General features: G+C 46.6%; 1 protein-coding gene across 1 annotated transcript in view; it reads right to left on the reverse strand.

The window, feature by feature from the left end:
* NT5E (5'-nucleotidase ecto) overlaps positions 1 to 19,671 on the reverse strand; it is a 70,322-nt gene that overhangs the window by 7,833 nt on the left and 42,818 nt on the right. The window contains exons 4-6 of the mRNA XM_069598336.1: positions 4,160 to 4,357; positions 3,282 to 3,436; positions 548 to 653 (exon numbers count right to left, since the gene is read on the reverse strand). Of these exons, the coding sequence (XP_069454437.1) occupies positions 548 to 653; positions 3,282 to 3,436; positions 4,160 to 4,357 (459 nt within the window). The remainder of the gene's footprint in view (positions 1 to 547; positions 654 to 3,281; positions 3,437 to 4,159; positions 4,358 to 19,671) is intronic.

Consider the following 19,671-nt stretch of genomic DNA (forward strand, 5'->3'; position numbering starts at 1 on the left):
AATCCAGGATATCTGTAAATGCACTAAAGGAAGTTGTCCAGCTGTTTTGTCCAGGGCTTGAGATTGGCAATTTTGTCCTCCTCTTTCCAGATATCCAGGTGGAAACTGTCACTATTTTGCATAAATCAGTCAATGATTCATGTGAGTCAGAAGTTTGATTTTTTTAAATTTTTGGCTGCACTGCACAGCATGTGGGACCGTAGTTCCCCGACCAGGGCTCGAACCCGTGCCCCCTGCATTGGAGTTGCAGAATCTTAACCACTGGACCACCAGGCAAGTCCCAAGTCAGAAGTTTAGGTAAAGCTGGGTTCCACTAAGGCTAACTGCTCCCTCTGTGTGCACATGCATCCAAGAATGCAAGTGCGCGTCGAGAATACAAGTGTGCATGTGCCCTGTAGGTGGGGTGCTGACTTGAGTGGCAGCTAACCCAAGCTGAGGGGCCTGGCACTGTGGGTTGTGGCTGGCAGCACAGAGGAGCTAAGGCTGCCCGTGGCCAGGTTTGGGGAGCTGGTCAGACAGAGAGCTGAGGCCGGGTCCAGGAGCATACCATTGTTCCGCTCGTCAATGGGCGACCGGATGCCACCTCCATTTAAAATGCACATGGACACGTGGTTCCAGGACATCTCATCCGGGTGTCTCAGGTTGTTGTTAATCTGCAACAGCAGCAGGAATTTACACTTGTTACTCTGAGCCTTCTTTCTGAGGGTTCATTCCCAGAAATGAAGCTGCTTTTCTTCTGCCCCTGTGTGCCCGGAGCTCTCTCAAGTGTAACTTGTCAAAACTAGCTTTATGATCTGAGAAGCAACAATAAGATATTGTGACCAGTCCCAGGGAAGACTCTGAGCAGCCAGCAGCTCTGAGACCCTCTCCTAAGACCCTGCATCCCCAGAGCAGGGGCCCTGAGCAAAGCCCACCCCCCAACCCCCAGCAAAGGCCGGGGGCCCCTGTGCAGAGTGGCTCACAGGGCTGCTCCCACAGGACAGGCCCCACACTTGCTCCTGAGGGCAGAGCCCAGAACCCTTTCAGCTCTAGACCTTGGGCCACCAAGAATCCTGGCATCCTGGTCTAGGTCCCCAGCCAGTTCCCAAGCTGGCAATTTTGGAGACACAGAGAGAGACAGCCCCTGAGATGGAATTCCAGTCTTTTCTTTTACTTAATATGCATTTAGTGACAAGAAATAAAATGAATACATTCTCATTTGAAAAAATAGGATGGTGGAGGAGGTGAGGGAGACACGGGGTCGCGGCCAGGAGGACAGCACCACGGCAGTGTTCCTGACACGGGAGGAGGGACTCCTTCATGTGCGGGGAGCACTGCTAGAGCCTGGGGTGTTTCCTTGCACTCCTGCCTCCACACAGTCACACTCTGGCTTCTCTACAGCTGCTTGTCTCACGTGGATTGCATGGTGCTTAGGAGCCAGCGCTGGTCCTGCCTTGGGAAGTATGAGTGTTGTCATTTACTTGGCAGGCTTTTTTTAAAAATTATTTTTAATTGAAGGATAATTGCTTTACAATATTGTATTGGTTTCTGCCATACAATAACATAGATCAGTACTTGGCAGACTTCTATTGAGTGTGGCTTCATCCTAGATACCAGGCATGGAGCCAAGGCCCCCTGGGTTCCCCTGGGTTCCCCTGGGCATGGTGAGTTTGACCCTGAGACCTCCGTTCGGCATGGCCCCTGGGGGGCTGCCCGCAGACAGGTGGACAGAGGGGTGCTTTGGGTGTGAGATCTCACTCACCATGGGACTTACTATCCTAAGGATAACTACATGTCATCGTTCTCTGCTTGTGAAGGCTGTTCCCACAAGGCCAAGTTCTCAGGGCCAAGAGGAGACAGATCAGGGAAACGCAGCCTGGCCTTTTTAGGCCCAAGCAAAAGTGTTTTATCTACTATGTCCACATCTTCAGAGAAGCAGAGTTTGTGGAGTCAGGTCATCTTTCAAAAGGAAAGCCATAACCAAAATTCAGACACTTAAGATGAGCACCTCGAAGTAAAGGTTTCATTCTTGTCCAGCAATAAAGAGGTTAAATAGTCTTGTTTAGGCTTCGGAGACAAAGCAGAGCAGGCCTCTGACCTTGCTTCTAACCTGCCTGTACATAGCCCTGACTGCTGCTGTGAGTGTCAGCCATGCCTGCTGTGAGGGTTGGCTGAGAGCCACCATAGATAGATAGAGGGAGGACCTTTGCTGAGCCATCTGGCCAACCAGGACCAATCGACTGGGACTTAACAACATTCCACGATTTGCAGAACAAAGCAAACAGCATTGTAAAAAAAGGTGGTTGCTGTTCAGACGCTCAGTCGTGTCTGACTCTTTGCAACCCCCCTGGCTTCCCCATCCTTTGCTATCTCTTGGAGTTTGCTCAGACTCATGTCCATTGAGTCGATGATGTCATCGAACCATCTCATCGTCTGTAGCTCCCTTCTCCTCCTGCCTTCAATCTTTCCCAGCACCGGGGTCTTTTCCAAGACCTACGTAATCTACATGAAAAAGATTAACATAATACCAGAGCTGCAGTTTTGCTCGCAGACTGATGATGATGGTTTGCAGCCTGGGGATTGTGAGCAGGAACCCCAGACTGCAGCCCTTGAAGTCTCATCCGCAGAGCAGACATGCTGCCTTGGACCTTTTCCCAGTTGGAACTCCGGATGTGCTATGTCACGGGGCTTCCCAGCACTGTTTGTCTGTTAGTCAACCCCCAGTTTGGTGATGCATCCCTCTGCTGTTCCTATTTCTCTTTTCTTTTAGTGTTAGTATATTGAAAGTAAGCTAGATACTTCTCTAATAAATGTTTCTATTATTTATTTGTATATAACAAGTGGCTTATTTTGTTAACAAACCTCATGAACCTGAGATAAAAGTGAAAACTTTCTACAAAACAGGGATGGTCCACTGGTATGGTTCAGGCACCTTCCCAGGGTACTCAGTGCGAATCCACACCAAGCTTTTGTCTGGGCATTAATTGTTAAAAAACATTTTCACTGGAGTATAGTTGCTTATAATGTTTTGTTCGTTTCTGCTGTATAGCAGAGTGAATCAGCTGTATGTTATATGTGTATCCTCCCCTTTTCTGATTTCCTTCCCTTGTAGGTCACCACAGGGCACTGAGTCGAGCTCCCTGTGCTAAGCAGCAGGTCCTCTTTGGTTACCTATTTGGGCATTAAGCTTTAAACGTCTTCGCTTCTGTGTCAGGTGGTCGGTCCTCACATCCTCCCTCCCTCCTTCTGTCTCTCCTCCACCCTCCCTAGGCGTGGGCTCTGCTCTCCCGGGAACCACTCACCATAGCATCGCAAATCAGGTTGCCCATGTTGCATTCTCGAAAGCGGCACGACTGAGCGGTGCCATCCAGATAGACAATTGTTTTCCCCAATTCCTGGGTCGAATAGTTATCTAATTTTACCCGCCATTTGTTAATGTCTGCTTTTATGTTTGGATCTAGAAGAAAACAAACAAATCAGCCTGCAGTTAGAGCAGATCTCACACTGGCTTAAATGTGAGAGAAAGACTGAAACATCATTCAGCTAACCTGGCGTGAGTCTACAGTTCTTCACCATATGTGTGTACATTTTGGTTTTTGACCAGGAAATTTCCTTAGGCACATCTGTTCTGTTTCCTGGAAATAAGGCCCTGCTTGGATCTTAAAATGCCAAGTGAACCAAAATCAGCTCATCACATCTGACTACCTGCTGGCCCACCGGGGATAGCATCCATGGTGCAGATGGGGGCAATGATTATGCTTATACTTGGGCAGGTAAAGGGATGAGAGGTCCTGCTATGGGGTCCTGGCCTCTCCCTCTGGCTGTCAGAAGCTCTGACTCTCCAGGGCCCCTGATCAGCAGTCTTTGATCTGAACCCAGCTCTCCCCCAGCTCTCCTCTGGGACATGAGCTGAGAGTGGTTCTCCTGTGCCAGGGTAGAGCTGAAAAAAGCACAATAAGCAGTGTCGCAGTGTCTGGTGCTGAGAGGGCCTGGAGAAGCCCATGGGGACTTCTGAAATTTGGGTGTGTTTTAAATCTTATCCAAGAAGATAGTAGGGTAAACTCAAGGAAGAAACTCAGTTCTTCAGAAACATTGTCCTGAAACATTAACAAAGCAAATAAAACACAATCCAGCCATCTAATTTTGGGATCGGTGGATCACTGCCCTGAATTTCACATACCTTCTGGGATGCTGCTGTTGAGAAGAATGGGATTTCCATGTGAAGTGACAACATTTCCTTTTTCATCAAACTCAACCTTCAAATAGCCTAGGTATTTGCCAAAAGCATAGGCCTGGACCACAGGAACCTTCCGTCCATCATCAGAAGTGACTATGAATGGGTACTGCCCTGCTGGCACCTCTTTGGAAGGTGGATTGCCTGCAATGAAAGATCCAAAGCTGATCAAGTCAGGCCTTGTTCACAGCTGGCTGTGGGCCCGCAGGCCGCCGGCCAGGTGACTGCAAATTCTGAACCAATGATTCCCCAGCTGCTGCTCTACACAGCTGGTCTTTCAGAGCCCAGCTTTGTCATCTGCCCCAGTTTCCAAATGCCCTTTTGGCACATGAATCCTCCCATTCTCAACCCAGCAGACATTTGCTAAGCTCTTCCTAAGTCCAGGGCACCGTGCCCGGTGCTGGGGGCACACAAAGATACGACACTGCTAAACTCTCCTGTCTCCATCCTGACCCGGCTGCACTCTCACCAGCCAGGTGGAGTAGCCAAGTCACTTCACGTCCCTGAGCTTCAGTTTTCCCACCTGTCGGCTGTTTAGTTGCTCAGTCTTGTTCGACTCTTTGCGACCCTATGGACTGTAGCCCACCAGGCTCCTCTGTCCATGGAATTCTCTAGGCAAGAATACTGGAGTGAGTAGCCTGCTCACTCCAGATCAAACCTAAATCTCCTGTGTCTCCTACATTGCAGGCAGACTCTTTATCCGCTGACCCATCAGGGAAGGCCTTCCCCACCTGTACAACGGGCAAAATAATTCCTGGGGCTATTGTGAGGATGAAACATCTAATCTCCCTTGCGTAATGTCTGGGATACAGTAGAAACTCATTACATGTGTATTTCTTTCCCTTATGAGAGGATGGCAACCTCTTGGAAACTCTAGACACACATTCAGAACTTAGACTCTTTAATGGAGATGATGAGAAATTAACATGGTAAATCAACTGTACTTTAATTAAACAAAAAAAAAAGAAATGCCAAAGGGCCATCCCTAGGTTTTGTCGCTGAGTTCTGTGTCCCCTTGGTGCCCTGTGGAACAGCTCATGCCGGGAGCTGACCAGCGCACACAGCACGCGCCCCAGCCAGACCACGGACCCGCTAAGTTCTGCTGAATTCTGTCTCCAAGGGGAGCCCTGGGAGAACCTGAGTGCCACGTATCAGCCAGACGCTGAGACCTGCCCCAGCATTGCCTTCTAGACACGGGCCCGTGGGAGGGTGGCAGCCTGGGCAGTGGGACCCTGAGCCCTGGTCTCTGATCACCTCACCTGACATGTTTCAATTCTGTAGCTGCAACCTCCTGTGGGTACCCTGCATGTCCTGTCTCACCTCCACAGAGACCAGGACCTCATTTGGGCTGTCCTGAGTCAGAGGCAGTGAAACAGGTACCCTTGACCTGCCACTGTTTCTATCACCTCTCTCCACACACCCACCACCAGCGCTTCCTATTGGATGTTCACAGAGGGCCCGGGCAACTTCAGCTCATGTTGGCTGCTCACTGGACCAGTTATGAGAGTCAGCCAGGAGCCAGTCCTGGACTAGATCTAGGTTAGCCCTCCAGGCACCCCGCGAGGCAGCTCCTATTATTGCCCCCACTGAACAGACTGTACACCTTGTGTACAAGGTTATGCAGCTGGTCTGTGAAGGAGGGGGGTTGCAAACAGGATTGTGAGGCACTGGAGCTTCTGTTCTCTCCACCTCCCGACACAGCCAATGATGTGCTGTTTTCAGAAGCCTGTAAGAGTTGGTTTCCAAAGGCCACTGCCCAAAGCAAGTGCAAGCCTAGAGGCTGCGTCTTTGTGCTCCAAGCTGTGTCCGGGCTTTACTCTTCACTGAAGACAAGCTGGGGTGAATGTTTTATGAAAAACCCAGTCCTGCCTTTGTTCTTGTCCTCAGTAATCCCAGAGCAGACATGCTACAAATACCAACATCCCACAAGCAGGAACAAGCTGTTGCCCATATTAATTTCCCATTTTCTTGCTTCCCATGGAAAAAGAAAAAAGCCTTGGAACTTTATTTTTACAAAGGCACCTGACTTGAGATCCAGAGCAGGCCATGTCCCATCTCCATTTGCACGGATCACAACAGATGGTGGCTAGGACTGTCATAGATGGTTGGACGTATTGCAGAATAGCAAGGAAGGTTAATGCTCACACCATCCTCAATCGGTTCTGTGGTGGTCCTGTTTTGGACCAGCTTGGAGCCTGCTTTTTACTTCAGAGGAAGGGGGTATAGCAGCCCTCCTCCACCCCTTCAGCTGGGGAGGGTTCCTCCTTTGAGCTCAGAGAACCTTGGCAAGATGCAGTTTCCATTATGTCCACGAGGTGGCGCAGAACACCCCATCCAGGAGGAAAAGGCACTAAGTCTGTTTCAGAAAGGAATCTAGCAGATTCCTGGAGAGTTGAGACGGGCAAGCCTGACTATTTTGGCCTCTATTATTCTGCCTTCCATAAATATATCTGAATTTAAACAGAATGTAAAATTTTGGAACCCAACTATTCAGTCAGATGTCTTAGCAGATCAGCTTGCTCTTTAGAAATAGGAGCCACCAACCCCCAGCTCCTGAAGGACAGGGACCTTCTCTAGCTCCTGAAAGGCCTTGATGTGCCTTTTGTTAGAACAAATGATGTGTCATCTCCGTCTCAGATGGACCTAATTAGGAACAAGGAGGACGCTTCCCACACGGCTGAGGCAACAACCAGTCTAGTTTGGCTCAGGTCAGCCTTCTCCACAACTCTGCTTCCCTTCTACTCGTCAACCCCAGAAAACCGCTGGCAGAGAAATGCAATCCAGGGAAACCATTCAGTTTCCACAGCTCTCTATTCAGCCAAAGATGGTCAGGCGCCAAATATTCTCTCCACACACGGAGCCACACGTCTTTAGATCCCCAGCTTGTTCTCTTGGTGGGGGAGAAATGGTTTACCAGAACTCTATTTCAGCCATTTGGCAAACAAATAGTCTTGGGAGCAAGCCTGAGGAGGTAGGAGGTGTGGGCTGACATTTTCACCTGGTCACCGGGCATTTCCCACAGGGAGGGAGCAGCCCCTCAGGACGTGGGGGTTCCCAGCGCTGGCCTTGACAAGTGCCTGTCTGGAGGGCCAGAGGATGGATCATGCGGCCACAGAGATGCCAGCGAGCAGGCCTTCAACACAGTTCCCACTTGGCTGAATGAATTGCTTATGTTTAAATCTTTATTGGATTTGTTACGGGACTGCTTCCGTTTTATGCTTTGGATTTTTGGCCATGAGGCATGTGGATCCCTGCCCAGGGATCGGACCTGCACTCCTGACGTTAGAAAGTGAAGTCTTATCACTGGGCCTCTGGGGAAGTCCTGGCTGAATGAACTGTAGAATGTTTGAGGCCGTCCGTGTGATGATTTTAATGTATAATGGGATTGGTCTCAGAATTTCCAAAGTGAAAGTGAAAGTGGCTTTAGTTCAATTCAGTTCAGTTGCTCAGTCGTGTCCGACTCTTTGTGGCCCCATGGACTATACCATCCATAGAGTCTCCAGGCCAAAATACTGGAGTGGATAGTTTTTCCCTTCTCCAGGGAATCTTCCCAACCTCGGGACTGAACCCAGGTCTCCCACATTGCAGGCAGATCCTTTACCAGCTGAGCCATACAGGAAGCCCAAGAATACTGGAGTGAGTAGCCTACCCTCTTCTCCAGTGGATCTTCCCGACCCAAGAATTGAACCAGCGTCTCCTGCATTGCAGGTAGATTCTTTACCAACTCAACTGAGCTATCAGGGAAGCCCCAAGAACTTCCAATATTCCTATAAAAGGACCGGATTAAAGTACTTGGTAATTTGCATATTTCACATCGATGCTTCTAAGGGACTTGAGTCTCTCTTTTAAATGACTGGGAAGCGCTTGCTTTCACCTGTTTACTCCTCAACATCTCAGAAAGAGTCACACCTTGGTCACCATTATCTTGTCCCTGGGCCACTGTGCAGCCTCCTAACTGGTGTCTATTTATCTATCTATCTCTTCTTTTCCTCTTTCTGATCCAGTTTCCCCACAACAGCCTGAGTGATCTTTCTAAACATAACTAAATACTCCCTGGTTTAAAACATTTCCTATGGCCTGAGTTGTTGTTCAGTCGCCAAGTCATGTCCGACTCTTTGCCACCCCATGGACTGTAGCACACCAGGCTTCCCTGTCCTTCACTATCTCCTGGAGTTTGCTCAAACTCATGTCCATTGAGTGGATGATGCCGTCTATCACTGGCCTTAGGGAGAACAGCAAAACTGATCAGGACCCTGCAGGGCCTTCCGAGGTAAAAAATAGTCCCTCCCTGTTCCCTATTTCTCATTTGTAGAAAAAGGCTTTAGTCTCCTAGACTTTCCCTGGGTTCCAAAGACTCAAGCAGTTACTAATTAGGGAGGTGAGAGGCTGAAGAAACAAAGGGAACATAGTCAAGCAAGAAAACCAACGACAGCTTAAAAATAATAACTTAGTGGCGGGGGAGGAAAAACGGAATCCTGGAGTCTCCACAAGGGATATACATAACAATCTGACATATAGCTTTGAGTCGTTCCCCCCACCCTCATCCAAGTGGAGAATGGTGACTCTATGCTGACCACATGCATGCAAATCCCAGACCAATTGAACCAGAAGACTGATGATTAGGATTCCTGAAATACCACAGTTTCCTCACTACCACCAAGCAGAAGAAGGTGCACCAGCTGTAACTCTTACCCCCAAAACTGCCTTTCAAAATTGTCCCCTGAAAGCCATTGGAGAGTTTGGGTCTTCTGAGCACAAGTTATCCATCCTCCTTGCTTAGCACTTGGCAAATGAATGCTGTACTTTCTCTCACTACAACCTGATGTTAGTAGACAGGCTTTTCTGCATGGTGGGGCAAGCAGACCCAAATTCGGTTTGTAGCAATATTGTAATTTTTGTCATGAACATTATAACCTATCAGACCTACATGATGTGGCCCTGCTTTGAGGCAAGAGGTAGATGCCCACCCCCCAACACCCCCAGGGCAGATACCACAGGATGAAAATAGCAGGACAATCAAAAGAGCCTAAGCCCTGCCCAAATAGAAGAAAAAAGACCACATTATTTCTTATTCTTGAAGTCAGAAGACCTCCCTGACTACATATGTGTAGGAAGACTCCTTGGAGGTCAAAGGGGAGTGATGGTAAGTGATACTAACTACCCATAGGCTTCTTTGGTAGAATCCATCTTGGCTAAGAGATGCATGTACACATATGGGGGGATCCTACACCAAATATGAACTCTGAACCAGGCAAATCAATGGGAACCCAGAAGAAATGCCCCATATAAGTAATTCAAGCTACCAGGAGGGAGTGACACTCCCTGAGTCTATCCATAAATCTACCCACACATACAGGACTCTCTGTTCCTTTTCATAAGTGCTTTATTTGTTTCACTACTTTCCTTCTTTGTGGGAATTTTCTGCAAAGCTGAAGGGCCAGGTTCTTGTCATTGACCACTAGTCTAGTGGCTAGGATTTGGTGCTCTCATAGCTGCAGCTTGACTGGATCTCTGGCCAGGAACCAAAGCCCCACTTCAAGCTCCTGCAGGCTGAGGCTGCTAGAGATCAGCTTCATGCGGACCTTCTGCCCTGCACTTCAGCAATCTTAGCATCTTCCATCCTCACACTACACTCACGTTCACAGTTACGAACATAGAGTAAGACTCAGAACCAGAGGCCCACGGGTGAATTATTTCTATTTTTTTCTTTTTGCTTGAGTTTATTCATCTGTAAATGGAGAATGTAACCATACCTGACTTGGAGGGTTCCTGAGAGGATTTAAGAAGTTAATGAAGCATATGAAGCCTGATTCAGGCAAATGCTCAATAAAGGTTAGTGATAATTAGTTACCAAGTTACCTCCTGGACATTTTTCTGATCTTAGCCTAAATGTCAGTTCCTCAGAACACTCTCTGACAATTCCCCAGACGTGGTCAGGTCCTCCTACACCTGCCCTCCCAGCATTGTGGACTTCTTTCTTCACAGCATGCTTTGTAATTATATATGATTGATTTCTTTGCATACTTTAAAAAAAAATCTGATCAGTGTCCATATCCCTTTTAAGATAGTAAGTTCCATAAGGGTGCAGGGGCTGGCCCAGCACATAGCAGGTGATTGATAAATGTTGAATGATTATGCTTGAGTAGTTTAGCCAGCTCTTTTTCAGATCAGACAAGATGTGTGTGTATGCCCTTCATGTGGAGGAATCCATATGTCAAGGGGAGTCAAGCCCCAGTTCCCAACTCCCCTCTATCTAATTTCTTCAACAAGCTGGGTGGGGCTTGTAAAGCAGAATGAGCTGCTTGTTGAGAGAACAAGTGTGGGTGCAGCTCCCTTTCAATCTGGTGACCTTGGGAGAGACTCTTAGTTCCTAATGTATTTTCTGTATTTGTAAAATAAGAGATTTGACCAGTGGTTGAAACCAACAGGGTTTAATTTTTTTTAAGCTATGAGTATCTTCTGCATGCTAGAGATCTCCTGGCATAGCAAGCCATGAAGCAGGTGGTCCAAGAAGCACTCTGTGAGCGGGCAGTCAGGCCAGCTGCTGTCAAGAAGCATTCTGCAACCAGAGAGGTGAGTCGCCAGCTCCTCAGCCACCTCTGTACCCGACCCTGACACATTGGCTGTCGCTTCTCTGGGGACTCAGGGGCCACCAACAGTCTCCATATCAGGACCATGTCCCTCTGTGCTGTACATGCTTTGATTTACTGCCCACATTCTTGCTCTTAGACATTCAGTGACCACCTGGAGGCCTACAGAGATGATGCATCTCTGAGTGGTCCCGAGTGGGCACAAACCCCCTGGAAGTCCAAGCCAGGCTGTGTGCCTCTACCCGGTCGCAGCTGGGGCAATTACAGGAGCTTGGCAAGGTGGGAATGGGCTCATACACTCACTCACTTACTCAATAAACATCTCTAAGCTCCAACAAGTCCTGGTGTGCTGGACGCCACTGCCCTGTGGGGCCAGGCCTGAGGGCTTTGCTTCACCTTGTGAGGCAAAGGCCACTCAGTGTGATAGAGCCGGGGACGGAGTGACACTCCTATGGTCTGGCACCCTCTTCTCTTCACAGAAGATTAACTCATGGTCGAGTATCCTTCCAGATACCAGGATTCTTTCTTTAAAAAAATTTTTATTGGAGTATAGTTGCTTCCCTGAAAGCTCAGTTGGTAAAGGATCCACCTGCAATGCAGGAGATCCCAGCTTGATCCCTGGGTTGGGAAGATCCCCTGGAGAAGGGAAAGGCTACCCACTCCAGTATTCTGGCCTGGAGAATCCCATGGGGTGTACAGTTCACGGGGTTGCAACGAGTCGGAGATGACTGAGTGACTTTCACTTTCACGGTTGCTTCACAATGTTGTGTTAGTTTCCGCCGTAGAGCAGAGTGAATGAGCCACATGTGTACATACAACCCCTCTTTTTTGGGATTTCCTTTTCATTTAAGTCACCACAGAGCACTGAGTAGCGTTCCCCATGACAAACAGGTTCTCATTAATTATCTGTTTTATACAAAACAGTGTGTGTATGTCAATCCCAATCTCCCAGTTTATCCCAACCTCCTTTCCCCTCCTTGGGGTCCATGTGTTTGTTCTTAATGTCTATGTTTCCATTTCTGCTTTGCAAATAGGTTTATCTGTGCTATTCAGATACCAGAATTCTTTTTTTTTTTTTTTACAGTATAGAACAGTGTTTTATATAAAAATTAAAAACAAAATCCTAACAACACAGCTGTCCTCTGGTTCTATCACTGTGGCCTGTTAAAACACAGAGTCCAGACCCAGCAATCCCACCATTGGGCATATGCCCTGAGAAAACCACAATTCTAAAAGACACATGTACCCCAATTTTCACTGTAACACTACACAATAGGCAGGACATGGAAGCAACCAAGATGTCCATTGACAGATGAATGGATAGAGAAGTTGTGGTACATTTATACAATGGAATATCACTCAGCTGTAAAAACAAATGAATTTGAGTCAGTTGTAGTGAGGTGGATGAACCTAGAGTCTCTTATATAGAGTAAAGTAAGTCAGAAAAACAAGCACCATATATTAACACATATATATGGAATCTAGAAGGTTCCACAGAAGTACACAGAAGAACTATACAAAAAAGATCTTCATGACCCAGATAACCACGATGGTGGGATCACTCACCTAGAGCCAGACATCCTGGAATGTGAAGTCAAGTGGGCGTGAGGAAGCATCACTACGAACAAAGCTAGTGGAGGGGATGGAATTCCAGCTGAGCTGTTTCAAATCCTGAAAGATGATGCTGTGGAAGTGCTGCACTCACTATGATGTCAAATTCAGAAAACTCAGCAGTGGCCACAGGACTGGAAAAGGTCAGTTTTCATTCCAATCCCAAAGAAAGGCAATGCCAAAGAATGCTCAAACTACCACACAATTGCACTCATCTCACATGCTAGCAAAGTAATGCTCACAATTCTCCAAGCTCAAAATGGTCAATTCTCCAATGTTCAAAATTCTCCAAAGTTGGCTTAAAACTCAACATTCAGAAAACTAAGATCATGGCAAATAGATGGGGAAACAGCGGAAACAGTGACAGACTTTATTTTGGGGGGCTCCAAAATCACTGCAGATGGTGACTGTAGCCATGAAATTAAAAGACACTTGCTCCTTGGAAGAAAAGCTATGACCAACCTAGACAGAATATTAAAAAACAGAGACATTACTTTGCCAAAAAAGGTCCACCTAGTCAAAGCTACGGTTTTTCCAGAGTCATGTATAGATGTCAGAGTTGGACCATAATGAAAGCTGAGCACCTAAAAATTGATGCTTTTGAACTGTGGTGTTGGAGAAGACTCTTGAGAGTCACTTGGGCTGCAAGGAGATCCAATCAGTCCATCCTAAAGGAAATCAGTCATGAATATTCATTGGTTGCTAAAGCTGAAACTGCAATACTCTGACCACCTGATGTAAAGAACTGACTCATTGGGAAAGACCCTGATGCTGGGGAAAATTGAAGGCAGGAGGAGAAGGGGAAGGGGACGACAGAGGATGAGATGGTTGGATGGCATAACTGACTCAATGGACATGAGTTTGAGGAGGGTCCAGGAGTTGGTGATGGACAGGGAAGCCTGGCATGCTGCAGTTCATGGGGTTGCAAAGAGTCAGACATGACTGAGTGACTGAACTGGGAACTGGGATGGAATCTAGAAAAATGATACTGATGAACCTAGTAGAGAACAAACTTGTGGACACAATGGAGGAAGGTAAGGGTGGGACGGATTGAGAAAGTAGCATTGACATATATACACTATCATGTATAAAATAGTTAGTGGGACGTTTCTAAATAACACACAGAGCCCAGCCTGGCTATTCTGTGATGATGCAGAGGGGTGGGATAAGGGTGGGGGGTGGGAAGCTCAAGAGGGAAGGGATATATAAAATTATGACTGATTTGTGTTGTTGTATGGCAGAAACCAACATATGATTGTAAAACAATTTCCCACCAATTAAAAATATGAAAAAAAAAAAGACAAAAACTGCAGAGTCCAAAGGAATGGGACAGAGAGAGAATGATTTGCATTCTAACAGGCCTCTCTCTCTCTTTTTTTTTTTTTTTAAGAGAAAACCAGCATTTAGTTGGAGAGGGCATTCCAGAGTGGTTGTGTACCCTGGGAAATGCTAGGTGTTTCTATTCAATGAGGGTCTGAGCAGCTGATTTCCACAAAGCATGAGCTTCAGCCACGCTGGTGAGCAGTGGAGCATGGGATGCACGATTCATATGAACTTATCTCCACTATTGATACTGTGTGTAAAATAGATAACTAATGAGAACCTACTATACAGCAGAGGGCACTCTAGTTAATGCACTGTGTTGACCCGGATGGGAAGGAAATCCAAAAGGGAGGGGAGAGATGTATTTGTGTGGCTGATTCACTTTGCTGTAGAGCAGAAACTAACACAACATTGTAAAGCAATTATAGTCCAATACAGATTAATTTAAAAAGTGAGCTTCTTTTAGAACCCAGAGGACTTCTAGTAAGGAAGCCAAATTTCTGCTTCCATGGCGTGACAGAGCATTTGGAAATGTCCTTACACACAAACCGTCAAAACCGACAATCCTACGAGTTTCTAGGCCTGAGAGAAATTTATAAACTGAGGACAAGCGATCTGAGAGAGGCATAGCCCAGCTGCTTGGGACAAAGCATCACACTCCCAGTTTCTTATCTTTTCAAGGTAAGAAGATACATCTGGTCATTTGTGTATTTAGGTCAGGTTCTCAAATTGAGCCTATACAACGCCTTAAAAAAATTTAACAGCTATATTTATAAGAGTTAAAGTTTTAAAATAACCAGATCAGTCCCAAGATGGAGTCACTCATGCTAAGCTTACCGTGAGTAAACCAGAACCACCTGTCTTCTGTGAGGCTCTCCCAAAGCAGGCAGACCCAGACCCCCCAGTCTGTGCCCACAGGCCCCACACACAGGCTCCAAGACCTCCCTCTGTTCCACAGAAGGGAAGCTAATGTCAGCAAGGCCCAGGGCCAAAATCACTGCAGATGGTGACTGCAGCCATGAAATCAGAGGACATTTGTTTCTTGGCAGGAAAGCTATGACAAATCTAGACAGTGTGTTGAAAACTGGAGACATTACTTTGCCAACAAAGGTCTGTATAGTCAAGGCTGTGTTCTTTTGTGTGGTCACAGAGTTGTGAGAGCTGAACCTTAAAAGAAGGCGGAGTGCTGAAGAATTGATGTCTTGGAGCTGTGGTACTGGAGAAGACTTCTGATAGTCCCTTGGACAGCAAGGAGATCAAACCAGTCAATCTTAAAGGAATCAACCCTGAATACTCACTGGAAGGACTGATGCTGAAGCTGAAACTTCAGTATTTTGGTCATCTGATGCGAACAGCTGACCCATTGGAAAAGTCCCTGATGCTGGGAAAAATTGAGGGCAGATGCAGAAGAGGGCATCAGAGGATGAGATGGCTGGATGGCATCATTGATGCAATAGACATGAACTTGGGTAAACTTTGGGGAGATGGTAAGGGACAGGGAGGCATGGTGTGCTGCAGTCCATGGGGTCGAAAGAGTCAGACATGACTAGGCGACTGAACAATAGCAACAGCAGCCTCCTTGTGACTCCTCCTTTGGTCTTTAAGACTCTCTGGCCTCCTACAGGCCTTCCAAGCCTCTTTTCTCTCTGCCAGATGGGATGCTGCTCCATCCATGAGTTGCTGAATAAAAGCCTACTGATCAGTACATTGTAGAAAATTTTCTTTTAACAAGCTTTAGGATTAATGGTTCAGTTTACAAAGCTTGAAAAAGAGTGAAAGTGAAGTCACTCAGTTGTGTCTGACTCTTTGTGACCCCATGGACTGTAGTCTACCAGGCTTTTCCATCCATGGGATTTTCCAGGCAAGAATACTGGAGTGGGTTGCCATTTCCTTCTCCAGGAGATCTTCCTGGCCCAGGGATTGAACCTGGGTCTCCCACATTGTAGGCAGATGCTTTACCGTCTGAGCCACCAGGGAAGTCTGTTGACTTGGGAAATGGGTGGGAGAATCCATTCTAGGGAGAAACCATTTTTCATCTAGTGAATGCCCGTGAGAGGATGAGGGTCCAACAGGTTCCCCTAAAAGCTTAGAGAGGTTAAAAAAATTTTTTTAGATCAAAGTGAAATTAGCATGACAATATTTGGCAAATGGAAAAGAAAAAAAACTTACTTGCAGTCCCACTCCCATCCCATGTCAATAACCAATATAATTTCTGTGAATTAAAAAAAATGTATGTATGGAGAGAATACACTTGTGGTTGCCAGTGGGGTGGGGGTGGGGAGGGATGGATTGAGAGTGTGGGATTAGCAGATGCAAACTCTCATACATGATGGATGAACAAGGTGACACTGTAGCCCACAGGGAGCTATAGTCACCATCTTGTGATCAATCATAACAGAAAAGAATATGAAAAAGAATGTATATGTATTTATAACTGAATCACTTTGCTATACAGCAGAAATTAATACATTGCAAATCCACTATCCTTCAATTAAAAAAATATACGTCTGTGGATCGCTAAGAGGGGAAAATGGGTGGCAGAATCCATTCTAGGGAGAAACCATTTTCTGTCTAGTGAATGCCTGTGAGAGGATGAGGGTCCAACAGGCTCCCCTAATGATGACTTGGGTCCCTGTCCCTCGCCTTCTCCCCATGGGGAGGTGAGGTAGACCTGCCTGGAAGGAGGGTCCCTGACAAAGACGGGGATGTGGCATGGCAGGGGTGTATGCAGAGAGCTTATTTTTTTGCATAAATATAGTGGGAGACATTTGAGTTTCAGGAGGTAGCCTTGGATAAGGGGTGTGCGGACAGGAGGAACAACAGGAGAACATGGAATGGGAGGTCGGTGAGAATGGGGAGGAGGGTGGGCTGGGGAAGAAAGTCAGCCAGTGAGGCATGCCCTGAGGTGCTGCTGACATGGAAGGTGAGGCTGCACAGTGGCGGGTCCCCTGCAGGGCCTGGCAGACTTGAAAGGAAGCTGCCTTGTGTGGATGGAGTTCACAAGGATCAAGAAGAAAGGTCACTTTTCCATATTTGGGTCTGTGCTTCATGCATAAGAATGGTTTGAAAGAGGCAAGAACAGAGGAGACACAAGAAAGAATTAGGACCAAGGGGATCAGGAAAAATACAGGCTCCCCAAGGAATGATCAGATTTTCGGGGAAGAGGGTAAGAAGAGCTCCAGTGTTCCCTAAGTTTTGTAGGATAAAGAGTCTTTCCATTTATTAAAGGGAGGAGTAACCGTATAAATTTGTTTGGAGTTACGAGTGTCCAGGGGCTTCCCAGGTGGTGCTAGCGGTAAAGAACCTGCCTGCCAGTGCAGGAGACATAAGAGATGCCGGTTCAATCCCTGGGCCAGGAAGATCCCCTGGAGGAGGGCATGGCAACCCACTTCAGTATTCTTGCCTGGAAGATCCCATGGACAGAGAAGCCTGGAGGAATATAGTCCATGGGGTCGCGAAACAGTTGGACAGGACTGAAGCAACTTGGCACACGTACACAAATGTCAAATTACTACAATCTGGGTAAGAAAATTCTGTATAGTTATAAAATTTTTTTTGTATCTTCCTCTTTTTCATTTAAAATGAAATTGTATACATTTTCCTATGTTACAGAATATTAGAGAATTGACATTTTTTTCTTGGACCCACTATGCTCTGGGGTCCAGTTCTGTTACTATACAATCTTATTTAATCCCTACAACATTCTCTGAGGTAGTCAAATCATTGCAACTATTTTTTAAAATAAAAAGCTGAAGCCTAGAGTGGTTAAGACATGTCCAAGGTTGGACAGGACTTTCCAGGAGGAGCCAGTGGTAAAGAACCTGCCTGCCAATGCAGGAGACTTAAGAGATGTGGGTTTGTTCGATCTCTGGGTTGGGAAGACCCCCTGGAGGAAGGCATGGCAACCCACTCCAATATTCTTGCCTGGAGAATCCCATGGACAGAAGAGCCTAGCAGGCTATGGTTCATAGGGTCACAAAGAGTCAGACACGCATGCATGCAAAGTTGTCCAGCCAGCAGTGACTAACCCCAGGAGGGAGACTGGATCCATCAGAGTGCAAAAGCCCTCTCCACAACCCCATGATGCTTGCCAGAGAGATCAGAGAATTGAAATCCATCTCCAAGACCATCAAGGGGAAAAATCAGAACAACAGGAATGTAAAAGATTCTTCTCTCCTCCAGGAAAGAAATTTGACTCTGTGATAGGAGTAGGCTTTCTATTTCACAATATGTAGTTGGCCATCAGCTTTCCTACAACTCAGCCTGCCAAACGACGTGATCCTCTTCTATATTAATAGCTCTTCTTTTCACTATGGGGGCTTGGCTCATCCCACTTCGCCTTGGAAAGCACTTCCATGAGATGCTACTAAAACCGATCAGTGTTCAGTTCAGTTCAGTTCAGTCGCTCAGTCGTGTCCGACTATTTGCAACCCCATGAATTGCAGCATGCCAGGCCTCCCTGTCCATCACCAACTCCCGGAGTTCACTCACACTCTTGTCTATTGAGTCCATGATGCCATCCAGCCATCTCATCCTCTGTCATCCCCTTCTCCTCCTGCCCCCAATCCCTCCCAGCATCAGAGTCTTTTCCAATGAGTCAACTCTTCGCATGAGGTGGCCAAAGTATTGGAGTTTCAGCTTTAGCATCATTCCTTCCAAAGAAATCCCAGGGTTGATCTCCTTCAGAATGGACCGTTTGGATCTCCTTGCAGTCCAAGGGACTCTCAAGAGTCTTCTCCAACACCACAGTTCAAAAGCATCAATTCTTCGGCAATCAGCCTTCTTCACAGTCCAACTCTCACATCCCTATATGACCACTGGAAAAACCATAGCCTTGACTAGATGGACCTTTGTTTGCAAAGTAATGTCTCTGCTTTTGAATATGCTATCTAGGTTGGTCATCACTTCTCTTCCAAGGAGTAAGCGTCTTTTAATTTCATGGCTGCAGTCACCATCTGCAGTGATTTTGGAGCCCAGAAAAATAAAGTCTGACGTTGTTTCCACTGTTTCCTCATTTATTTCCCATGAAGTGATGGGACCAGATGCCATGATCTTCGTTTTCTGAATGTTGAGCTTTAAGCCAACTTTTTCACTCTCCTCTTTCACTTTCATCGAGAGGCTTTTAAGTTCCTCTTCACTTTCTGCCATAAGGGTGGTATCATCTGCATATCTGAGGTTATTGATATTTCTCCCAGTAATCTTGATTCCAGCTTGTGCATCTTCCAGCCCAACGTTTCTCATGATGTACTCTGCATATAAGTTAAATAAGCAGGGTGACAATATACAGCCTTGATGTACTCCTTTTCTATTTGGAACCAGTCTGTTGTTCCATGTCCAGTTCTAACTGTTGCTTCCTGACCTGCATATAGGTTTCTCAAGAGGCAGGTCAGGTGGTCTGGTACTCCCATCTCTTTCAGAATTTTCCACACTTTGTTGTGATCCACACAGTCAAAGGTTTGGCATAGTGAATAAAGCAGAAATAGATGTTTTTCTGGAACTCCCTTGCTTTTTCAATGATCCAGCGGATGTTGGCAATTTGATCTCTGGTTCCTCTGCCTTTTCTAAAACCAGCTTGAACATCTGGAAGTTCACAGTTCACGTATTGTGAAGCCTGGCTTGGAGAATTTTGAGCATTACTTTACTAGCGTGTGAGATGAATGCAATTGTGCGGTAGTTTGAGCATTCTTTGGCATTGCATTTCTTAGGGATTGGAATGAAAACTGACCTTTTCCAGTCCTGTGGCCACTGCTGAGTTTTCCAATTTGCTGGCATATTGAGTGCGGAACTTTCACAGCATCATCTTTCAGGATTTGAAATAGCTCCACTGGAATTCCATCACCTCCACTAGCTTTGTTAGTAGTGATGCTTTCTAAGGCCCACTTGACTTCACATTCCAGGATGTCTGGCTCTAGGTGAGCAATCACACCATCGTGA

The sequence above is a fragment of the Ovis canadensis genome, chromosome 8 (assembly GCF_042477335.2).
Source record: "Ovis canadensis isolate MfBH-ARS-UI-01 breed Bighorn chromosome 8, ARS-UI_OviCan_v2, whole genome shotgun sequence".
Classification (NCBI taxonomy): Eukaryota; Metazoa; Chordata; class Mammalia; order Artiodactyla; family Bovidae; genus Ovis; species Ovis canadensis.